An 11,884-nucleotide genomic window follows, 5' to 3' on the forward strand; every position below is an offset into this window, starting at 1 on the left:
ATCTATGGGAGGAACAGACTCTACACAATTCCTTTTTTCCACCCACTGAGAATCTGTCCTCCCAGATACCTGCATTAGAAACCCATTCACCCATCTCATCACTTGCCATTCAAAGGATACATGGTTTTCTTTTGGGATCTGTCAAACTTGGAAATCATAACAGTGCAGGCACCACATCCACCTTCTCCGCAGCCCAGCTTGGTTCCACATAAGCCCACTAACAGTATGGCAGTTAAGGGGAAACGTACCAACAGAGCAAGAAATTCTTCAATATCTACAGCCACTGCTTCTTATAGCAGGCTCAGTTTCCAGATGCACAGAGTAAATAAAAGATTGAGTTATCCAATTTGTCTAGGACTATCCAACACTTTCTTAGGACACAACAAAAACATATTGTGGCCAAGGTTTTTTCATCATCCTCCCAAACCATTTCTGTTTCCTACAGGCCCAAAGTTAGTGGTAATTCATTTATTTTTGCTTGTGCAAATAAATGTATCAGCTGATACAAAAGTACAGAAGAATGGTTTTAAATATCTAGATATGAATTATACATTTTTTAATTGCTGGAGTGGATCTGCCAGTGAAAAAGAAATGTAGAATTGTGTTTACAAACACATGCTATATTTACTTCTTAACAACACATGACCAGCTAGAGAAACATCAAATTTAGGCATCACTTCCCCAACATAGTTTATTTATAGATGTTTAGTTCCGACAAAGATTATTATGGATGTTAGCACATATCTTTGGATGGGAAAAAATTCATGATATTCGCCTTAAAAGTATTCTTAATCTAGTTAGCACTACATGGCCACTTGTCCATGAAAATAGAGGCCAGCTCTTTTTTTGTGGAAAAAACAAATAGTTGGGCCCTAAAAATCAGTTATGTTACCACTTATGAACCCCCAGCACTGCAGAATTTGCTGCAATTTTAATCCAAACCAGAGAGGTATTTCCTCCAAACCACCCAGCCAGCCGTTCAAACTTAGTTGGTCTCTAAGGTGCTACTGGAAAGAATTTTTATTTTATTTTTTGTTTCATCTGCCCCATCTGTTGATTATCCAACTCCCCTCCCAAACCAATACCCAGCAGGACCAAACCATGAGGAAAAAGAGGAGAGGGAGGGACCTATTTCTGCACCTGGCATGTTGTGTTGCCATGCACTGGACCATGAGGCCTTGAGAAAAGTAGTTAACTTCATTCCCTGGCATCAGAGACAGGACTGGGAGAGACTATCCTCCCCTCTAGCCATGGCTTGCTGTCAACTACTGCAACCAGGAAGCTTCCAAGTCTGCAAGGGAGACCGACTCGTTTACAAAGTCAAATTTGCTCAGAAATAGGCCAAGCTGTTTTTCAGTTGTGGGTCATGGGAGTAGGTGGCTCAACTCATTGCAGAGCCAATCTGACAGAAGCCAAAAAAAAGGGGGGGGGGTTGGTACAACAGAGAGACTGCCCATCTCCACATATTAGGCTTTTGCTCTCAGTCTTGAACCATCATTGAAACTGGGAATGGTACCAGATGTAGGAATGGCAGGAGAAATGGTATTAGCAGGAGCCCAATTCTAAATTCAGGCAAAGCTCAAATTCTGCAGGACCATCTATACAACTATGCCTCGACCATTTTATAATCGCACACAGGACATGCCGGCTGACATCAGATACATTTCCTTCGAAGGTAGGTTAGCAAAGTAGTTTCCGGGTCCACATCCTTCTCCACCACCTGGAAGACAAGAAACATTATTTCCTTAAGATATGTGTTCACACATGGGCTATAGTCAGTGCGTCACCAGCATCAGAAAGTATTTTGGGAAGTCAGAAAATTCTGAGGGTTGTCAGTAAATCTCCCAAACCATAATTTTAAACAAACAAACAAAAGAGCTCTCTGCATTATGCTGTGGTTATGGCATGGTTATTTTAGCACTGCAGGATTTATCCCTTTGGTTTTCTAGGAAATTGTATTATGGTGTTTGACTTAAAATAAAAAAATTCCTTCAGTAGCACCTTAAAGACCAACTAAGTTTTTATTTTGGTATGAGCTTTCGTGTGCATGCACACTTCTTCAGAGTCAGACCCTTATGTATATACAGAGGGTGGTGGGAATGGGTGATGGGCTGATGGGAGTGGTAAAAGCCCTTGCTTTTTCCCCGCAGGACCAATTGCAGTCATCAGCAGTCGTTAACAGCCATCTACAGGTTTACCACTCCCATCAGCCCATCACCCATTCCCACCCCCACCCCCGCACCCTCTGTATATACATAAGGGTCTGACTCTTCTGTTTCAAGTGTATCTGAAGAAGTGTGCATGCACACGAAAGCTCATACCAAAATAAAAACTTAGTTGGTCTTTAAGGTGCCACTGAAGGAATTTTTTTATTTTGCTTCGACTCAGACCAACAAGGCTACCTACCTGTAACTAGGTGTTTGACTTGACAGATCTTTTCTTTGGAAAGGTTGTTTGTTATTCATTTGCTGCTTAATGGATTCTTGTTTTATGGGAATTGTGATTTTCAACCTGTTTAATTTTGTACATCATCCGGAGAGCTATTGTTATTGGGTGACTGTAAACTAAGAAATTTGTAATAAAATTGTAAAAAAATAATAATGGAATAATAGTATGATAATAACTATATTGTGGTATTTCTGTCCTATGCAGTGGTATTTTCTTAGAAGCTCCAAGTGCCTTTCCCCCTTTCTATTTTGTTGAATCATAGAATTGTAAAATTGGAAGGGACCTTGAGGGTCATCTAGTCCACCCCCCTGGAATGCAGGAATATGCAGGGGATCGAACCTACAACCTTAGCGTTATCAGCACCACGCTCTACTAGTTTTTCTAAAAGTCTTGCTAGCTACCATGAGTACTGTATTCTTTGAGCAGAAAGGCAGGCTATAAGGGCAAAGGGAAAACCAGCATTGTCCTATCCATTAGCCAGTGAAAGAGCAGCCACTCCGGTGCTTGCTTCCCTCTTCCCTCCCCATTTGCTTTTCCTTTTGTGTCTGTACAAAACATACAGGGGCAGGTACCACTTATCTTTCAAAATATGTATGGTGGTTGGAGGGCGGGGAATTTTGGGCACTTTACAAGTGAAATAAAATACAATAGTAAGTAATAATAAAAGCAGTTATGCTATGGGCACTTTCATGCATTGTAGTTTTTTTGAGGGGATTTTTACTGACACCTCTCATGGGTGCCGTACGAGGTACTGGCAAGCAAACTGATGCTCTTGGACACCCAGCTGCTGACCCCTGCAGTAAAAGCTTGAAATCTGCCTCACAACATCTGAAGTGGCTTTTTTTTCCTTTGTTTACCTTGCCTCTCAGGTTCTAGGTGGAACTTACAAGCCTTTGTTCCTGCCGCTGCAGCTATCGCAAACCCATAGGATCAGGACAGGACTTTTTGTCAAGATCAAAATGGCACAATTTTCTTCCTACATGTAGAAGGCAGGCATGAGGAAGCACACAAATTTATTGCTGCAAAGCAGACTCCGTGGCACCTCAAGTTGCCCTCCGTTCCTACAGCCTTGGCTTAACACTTTGGGCCTTGCCAATTCCTCTCCCGGCCTTCAGCCAAATTAACCATTTCCTTGCAACAAAACAGCTCTTGTACAATAGCCACTTGCATATGACCTTTGCTGGCTTTCCGAGTAGGCTAACCCAAAGGACGCACCTACAAACCATGTGTTGTACACATATGTATGGGTCGCAGCACAGTGGTTTGGCAGGCGGTCCCAGATTTAATCCCCAGCTTTGCTAGGTATGGCTGCAACTTCCTCCAAAGCATACAGTCTTGGGGATTATGGCAGCCTTTGGGGGGGGGGTTAAAATTATGCATGGGGTGGAGGAAAAGAGTAGAGGTGTTTTTTCTCGCTCTCTCATGGTACTAGAACTCAGGGACATTCAGTGAAGCTGAATATTGAAAGAATCAGGACAAAGGACTTCTCCACATGGTTCATAGTGTTACAGAAGTTGGGTGCCAGCCCTCACTCTCTGCTGAGTGGTAGCAAGCTTCCAGGGACTTCCACCCAGGGTCTGTGCTCCTTTGGAGAATCGAAGATGCAGCGGAGACTGTCCTAGCTTTAAGAAATACGATTTATTCACCTTTTTAGACCTTCAGTTTGCATGAAAGGGAGTCCAGATCTTACAGCATGGACACTTCAAGCAAGACTTTTTCCCCATGGCAGTGCAACTCAGGACTCAATGGCATCTCTCCCAGCCAGCCTTCAGCCAGCCAGCCTAACCTGGAGCCCAGTCTTTATTCTCTCCCTTCTTCCCAGCACACCTTGCTAAAAAGCAGTCTTTTCCTGCCACTTCTCTCTCACACACCCCTTCACCATGGCAACCTCAATCTGCCCAGGCCCAAGATTCCTCTTACAGTGGCCATCAACACCTTTTGTCATGGTATTAGTTACCGGTAGGTAGCCATGTTGGTCTGACGTAGTCAAAACAACAACAACAAAAAATCCTTCCAGTAGCACCTTAGAGACCAACTAAGTTTGTCATAGGTATGAGCTTGCACACGAAAGCTCATACCTATGACAAACTTAGTTGGTCTCTAAGGTGCTACTGGAAGGACTTTTTATTTTTTGTTTTGTCATGTTGTTGTTGGTGGTGGTGGTGGTGTTGTTGTTTAGTCATTTAGTCGTGTCCGACTCTTCATGACCCCATGGACCAGAGCACGCCAGGCACTCCTGTCTTCCACTGCCTCCCGCAATTTGGTCAAACTCATGTTAGTAGCTTCGAGAATGCCTCTGATCCCAGCTGAGGCCCTGGCTTGGAAAGGAAGCTTAGCCTGTATTTTTCTGCTGGCCTCCAATCTTCCCTCCAATACTCCAAATAATCAAAATCCTACCATTTATTAATTTACAGGGTTTATAGCAATAGAACTCAATCCCACAGGAGGCAGTTATGGCCACCAACTTGTCTGACTTTAAAATAGGATTAGACAAAAATCCATGAAGGGCAAAGCTGTCAGTGGCTAGTAGCCAAAATGGCGACATTCTCCGTTAACTGCCAGAGGCAGTAAAGCCTCCCAATACCAATTGCTGGGTAGAGAGAGTCCTGTTGTGCTTTGTTCCTGCTTCCCACAGGCGTCTGGTTGGCTACTGTGAGAAAAGGATGCTGGCCCAGAGGGCCTTTGTGTTCTTCGGAATGCTCAGTTATGTACAAGTTGTTGTTGTTGTCCCAGTGGAGAATTCTAGCAGGAAGAGAAGGTGTGCCAAGCAGCTTCTAAAGAAACACTGGAGGAAATTCCTCAATAAAGAGATTGATTTTCCAAACATGTCAGGACAATAACCGCTTGTGCAGCTGTCTCCCATTTGGTTTGACTTGCTCTGCAACTTCTTTTTTAATCCTTTCCTGCTATCCCCAGGTATTCCATGCCCTGCGCACATCTCTTTCCTCTTTGGAAACAGAACCCCTGTATGCATATGCTTCTTTCCTTCCAACGCTTGGCCTCCATCAAGCCCTCCCATATTTATTTTTTTAAAAAATACAAATTGTACTAAAACAGAAAGAATTGCATGTTATTGTTGTATATCCAAGTTGCTTTACAGGCATGATTAAAAGTAGCACTAGAATATCCATCCACCTTTTGGGGGGGGGGTGTTATCTACTGCCTACCCTAGGACTTAATGTTTCAAGCTGTGCTACTGAAGAAACATCTGGCAATTGAAAGTTCCATTTGCCTGCTGACTGCTGTGGCAAACTGAATGTGGTGCTTTATTTAGGGCCATTTTCCTGGGCCATTTTTCCTGGGCCATTTTCTCCCATGTTTCTGTATAAAAAGTACGTCTTTATGGTGCTTAGAAGCCTGTTCATTTTGATGTTTGGCTGCATTAGGCTGTAAATTTGCAGCTAATCCGCTTCACGGTTGCATTCATTGTTCTGGTTTGTCCCATTTTGTATATTTTAGTAAAAATTTGCAGTTTCTTTGTTCTGACTTCTCACGTTGTCTTTTGAAACTGACATCCCCTGGGGAAGGCAGGAGGTTTCACAAAACTGCCCTGCCAGCTTTAAGCTGCTGCCACCTGTTTTATCAACCTAGCAGTGGTGACAATGCTTCTGGGAGATCCTCTTCCCTCCCAACGGGGCTGCAGAGTGAGTGCAGGAAGCATTGACAGTGACTTCAAGTCTGATTGACTTAATAATGACCAGTCGGAATGAGGGCAAATGTCCCCACGACACAGCCTGCTCCGGCCAAGGAGCGCAGTTTGACGCAACTCCTCATTGCCTTTTAATTTATTCAGAACCTCTAAGGGTGAGAGTTGGTTCTGGAGAACTCTTAATCAGAAACATCCCAACCAGCTCAGCCTCAATTGTTAGCAATACTGGTTACTTTCATTTGCCCTTATTAGATAGACACTTAGGTTTTATTTCGAAGACTTTGCCCTTAGGGTCAGAAGGACAACATTCCTTTGCATTTCTCTTCCTGGCTGGAGGGCATGGAGTCTCTGTTGTGATTATTATTAACAGATTATCTAAGCACATTTCTTCCTCATGCGCAATAAGGTGATCATGTGCTCCTAGCTCTTACCACTGCACAAGCAACTGAAAAGTGTTTATTCTATGTTTACATCACCTAGATTGGCAGAAGACTCAGGGCATACAAACATAACACATTCCAGCTCTACAATTTTCATGGTTCCTGTATTACCCTTTCTACTTAGAACTATGGGAATTCTTCATCTTATTTTACCCTAGAATCATAGAACTGTAGAGTTGGAAGGGACCACCAGGGTCATCTAGTCCCACCCCCTGCAATGCAGGAATCTTTTGCCCAATGTGGAGCTCGAACCCACAACCCTGACATTAAGAGCCACATGCTCTAACCAACTAAGCCATCTCAGTTCTATTATATGCTTTAGGATAAAGTGCTTCAGTTTTTTTTTTTAGGTTTTTTTCCTCCCTTGCTTTCTTAATCCTGGTCGCTGGACTCAATCAAGTTTTGAATCATATGCAGAACTCATATATGCCACAAGACATGGGGACACCTACTCATTCAGCTTTAAATGTGAGTTAGACAAATATATGGATGGCAGCAGCTATTCGCTGTAATGTTGGATTTATTATTTATATGGAACCTCCATATGCAGAGGCAGTATACCACTGAACACAAGCTGGGGAAGAACAGAAAACCAACAAAGAGCTATTAACCTCAGAACCTAGATTGTGGGCTTCCCTGTGGCACCATATAGTTTGGCCCCATACATTTTTTGAGGGCATGTTTTGAAATTGAAGCAAGGGAGAGGGGCATCAGGATTGGAGCTACAGCATAGGAGGGAGGGGGTTATGCTGTTTTTCCAAGGGAAATCCCCTTCAGAGCCCCCATAGCAGCTTCCCCCTCAGACAGCTCTAGCAGCTTTACTAGGTGAATTCATTTTGTCCGGGCAGCAGTGTGTAAATGAATGGTTTACAAGCCCTCCCCCACGCTACTGCTCCTTATCTTTATGTGGTTAACAGGTAAACACACCTATTTCCCCAAGAGCAAGATGTTAAGGGGAGGGGGACAGTTTCCACCTACAATCATCTTGCGCTCTCATAAGCGGTCAAGCGACATTATCTTAGCAGCCGATACATAGCATAAATTAAACAGGTGGTTAAAGACACACACCAGCAGATTTGCCCGTGAAATAAGAGTTGGCTGGTGAAGTTTCATTGTAGATTGTGTGTCTCTGCGAAAGCTGTATCTTATCATTTCTCCCTTATCTCCCGGCCCCATAGCCTTGAAGTCACACGCAGCAAAATACAGCACTGGTTATTTTTGCGATGTCAGGGCTATCGGCAACAGAGACGAAGTAACCTTTCTCACCAGCTGCAGGACAAGGTATTATGTTCTGTTCCAGGCTCTCGGTCAACATTCCCAGGGGGTGTGTTGCAATGCTCCACCCATATGTACTTCAAGCCTCCTGTTCCGGTAAGCATTGCATAAATGACGGGCTGCCGCGTTTGCAAGGATCTGAACAAACGGTGTGCAACAGAGCTCCGTATTCAGAACTTCCAGGTTATGGTCTCCACCTCCCCGTTTTATCCTCATGACAACCCTGTGAGGTTGAAGGAGCTTCCTATCACTCTAACCACTACACCTCTTGCAGGTTTGGTCAGCTTTATTTAGCACATGCACCAAAATAAGCTATCCCTATGGGTGGGCTGATGGGTAAAATACCAGCCTATCTGGAGGTACTAACCTTAGGCAATTTCCTGGTCTTGTGAAACGCACCGCTGGTGAGAAACATGCAGAAAAAACGGGACGACAGTGGTGTGATCAAGCTTGCACTTAGAATCTTAGAGCTGGAAGGGACCCAAGGGTCATCTAGCCCAACCCCCTGCAATGCAGGGATCTCAGCTAAAGCATCCATGGCAGATGGCTATCCAACCTCTGCTTAAAGAGCTCCAATGAAGGAGAGTCCACAACCTCCCAAGGGAGACCGTTCCACTGCCAAACAGCGCTTACAGTCAGAATATCTAAATGCCGTTTAAAATATACGATGTGGGAAGCAGCCCTAACCCAAGCGGAAATGGCAGAGAGAGGCAGTGGCACAGGTCTGCTGCAAGAATACAAAGGGCCACGGCTCCGAAGCAGAGCATCTGCTTGGCATGCAGAAGGTCTCAGGTTCAATCCCTGGCATCTCCAGGGAGGGCTGGGAAAGGCTCCTGTCCAAAGCCCTGGAGAGCTGCTGCCCGTCAGTGCAGACAATACTGAGCTACATTGACCAATGGTGCAACCGTGTAGCTGCCCTGTGCTGAGTCAAACCACAGGTCCACCTAGCCCAGCATTGCCTGATCCAATTTAGCTGTTAAGAGATTTATTTATTTTTACTTTTATATCCCACCTTTCCTCCAAGGAGCTCAATGTGATGTACCTAGTTCTCCTCCCCACCCTTTTGTCCTCATAACAACCCTGTGAGGTAGGCTGGGCTGACAGTGAGTGCCTGGCCAAGTGGGGATTTGAACCCTGGTCCTTCAGGTCCGAGCCCAGCACTCTAACCACTACACCACATTTGCTGGAGGTCCTATGCCCTGCCTTCCCACCCAATATCCTTTTAGCAAGAGGTGCGGGGGGGGGGGATAGGGGTAGAACAAGGTACATTCAGCCTTCAACCCTATGAGTTGCAGGTGCACAATTCATCTCCGAAACAGGTGTGTAAATGGGATCCCAACTGTGCCCTGGTGCTTCTGGAAGAGCTGTTGACTCCTGTTAAGCCTTCCATTACTACTACTTTTTTACTACTTTACTTTCCATTACTACTACTACTACTACTACCATTACTACTTTACTTTCCATTACTACTACTTTTTTACTACTTTTTTACTACTTTTTTAGAGTGACACTTGTAGGACCACACACTGCGGAGAGGGCCAGATTCCTGCCCAAATGTTAGGTCAGTCAGATGTCAGCACTCTGCTTTCCTAGCAGCAGCCTTGCAGTCACTAAAGGACAAAGCGCAGGGCAGGGCAGTCAATTTGCTCTGTGATTTGCTGCCGCAGCTCAACCCCTGCCTCCACCCCTGGCCCTTCCCAACCGTGCAACGCATATGGAAGCTCTCTGGATCTCCCAGCACCCAAAGGTGTGCCCTGATTGACACCACTGGGCAATAGCAACATAGACCCATCTGTTTGCTCGGGAAGGTCAGCTCCAGCCCCGGGCAGAGGAACAGAATTCCACCATGCTGAATCAGATTAATACCACTATTTATAGAGGGGGGGTGCTGATTCGTTTCGGTTTGTGTACTGCAGTCTCGTGGCTGGAGTAAAATCTCCACAGTGTCAGGCAGCCCCGGCTAAATTAACCTAAGCATAGTCTTGCTGGGTCAGACGGAACGACTAGCTGCAATGCTCTCTCTCTCTATCTCTCTCAAATGCAAAAGGAATGGAACAACCTGCCTCCCCACCCATGGCATGCAACTGCTTCGCTGGTAATCACTAGCATTTGATCTCTTTATGGAAATCGCTGTGGGTTTGTAGCAATCGCCGTGCTTGCTTCTGTAATTTAATTTAGGGAGGTGATCCGTCCAACAGCAGCTGCCCAGGACTGTCACTCAGTTGTTTGTTGCTGGCTGGACAAGCTACAGGCAGAGGGTGTTAAGAATAGTTATGTTATCTACGTTACAGGTAGTCGCATTTTTAAAATGACATAGAAAGCATGGTTTTCCTTGCATGCACTTCATTCACTGGGCATCTTTCAGCAGCCTTCATCCACTCTGCTTTATTCCGTGCAAGTTTAGGAAATGCGGGTGTTTTTTTAATTGGGGTCTATCTTTTTTAAATGTTACTATTTCAGCAATGAAACAGAAGCATTCTCTGGAAGAAACAGGCTGAAAAGCATTACAGATCATTATTATTTTTTGGTTAAAAGAAAGTTGGATACTGTACTATCTTTCTAAAAGAGAGAGCGCAATAGCAGCAACCTTCCACTTGGTCATTTGGTTAACGTGTCTCCCTTACTCTACATTGAGAAAAGTTTTAGCAGTTCAATAAAGTTCGCTTGTTTAACAAATGATGATTTTTCAGTTTCACAAATGTCCCAAGGCTGTTTAGCTGCATGTGGAGCACAGTTCTCGATAGTGCAATCTGCAACTCGTGAAGTTAATCCAAGGGTTGAGATACAAACCAAAGAAAATTAAATGTGGGGGGTCTCCCCTACCTTCTTGCCATTGACAAAGAAGACCAGCTCATCTGAAGTCATCCTGTTCAGCTTCCTAACTTCATCCAAGAGCAGGGCAGGATCCCAGATCACACTTTTCCGAACAGTCCCAGCACCACAGCAATCTGAATCCCTGCAATGGCAGCCCAAGCAATAGAAGGAGTTCCTTAAGAATCTTTCACCTTATTCCAACGGTAGTGTCCTGGGAGAGCCCAGGTTATATAAGAGCCACCCGGAGGCGTGCCAGCTGCACTTGGCTGTGCCTTCTCTTTTCTTTTTCTTTTTTTCCCCCCTCTCTAACGATAGCACAGGAGAAGCTGAACAGAACAAAGTCGCCGCCCCTTTCTATGGCACAAGATTAGACTGAATCACTCTTCAAGTACATTGCTGTTCCAATAGATCAGGGCACCCAGAACCTGGCACAAGAAAGTTTGCCAACAAGTCGTGCTCCTGTTCTTTCAGCTTCCGGGTAGATTTTCTAACCACTTCTGCCACCTCTACCACCCCATTATGCCACCCACCTAGCTATAGCTTCATAGCAGATTTTACTAACTTAAAAAGAAGCATGTTGGTTGTGGGATCCCATGGCTAGATTCATGCACAGTTAAAACAGGGTTTCCCAAACTTTGGTCTACAGCTGGTTTGGACTACAATTCCCATCATCCCTGACCACCGGTCCTGCTAGCTAGGGATGATGGGAGTTGTAGTCCAAAAAATAGCTGGAGACCCAAGTTTGGGGAACCCTGAGTTAGAAGGTAGCTTAAGGCTGGAGACAGGAGTGCCTACCCCACAAGTACCTACGGTATCTGTCAAGCGCACACTCATCTGATCTTCTCCAGCTATAGGTTTAGTAGGTTTTGCAGTGCAGTATTTCAAAATGTGACAAGCATCAACAGCTGGACAAAATAACATGATAGAAAGTGGTCCATCGTACGACCTTCGACTCTGTTAAAAACTATTATGAACATAAGAAGAACCTGCTAGATCAGGTCAGTGGCTCATCTAGCTACCAGTCTTTTCTCAGAGTGGCTAACTGGCTAACCAGGTGCCTCTAAAAAGCCTGCAAGTACAGTCTGAGTGCAAGAGCACTCCCACAACCTGTGGCCTTCAGTAACTATGGGGGCAGAGCACAGTCACTATGGTTAGTAGCCACTGTTTCCTTTTTCTCCCAAGAATCAGTCTAAACCACTGGTCAATATATTGGCAGTTCTGTCTCCACCTGGTATTTCTCCACTGGCCTGGAATCTCC

General features: G+C 44.8%; 1 protein-coding gene across 1 annotated transcript in view; it reads right to left on the minus strand.

The window, feature by feature from the left end:
- The window catches only part of XDH (xanthine dehydrogenase), a 58,063-nt gene extending 47,152 nt beyond the window's left edge, over window positions 1-10,911 (minus strand). The window contains exons 1-3 of the mRNA XM_035111472.2: window positions 10,636-10,911; window positions 1,663-1,720; window positions 121-217 (exon numbers count right to left, since the gene is read on the minus strand). Coding sequence (XP_034967363.2) covers window positions 121-217; window positions 1,663-1,720; window positions 10,636-10,677 — 197 coding nt within the window. The 5' untranslated portion in view covers window positions 10,678-10,911. The remainder of the gene's footprint in view (window positions 1-120; window positions 218-1,662; window positions 1,721-10,635) is intronic.
- Between the last annotated feature and the right edge of the window lie 973 nt (window positions 10,912-11,884).

The sequence above is a fragment of the Zootoca vivipara genome, chromosome 3 (genome assembly GCF_963506605.1).
Source record: "Zootoca vivipara chromosome 3, rZooViv1.1, whole genome shotgun sequence".
Lineage (NCBI taxonomy): Eukaryota > Metazoa > Chordata > Lepidosauria > Squamata > Lacertidae > Zootoca > Zootoca vivipara.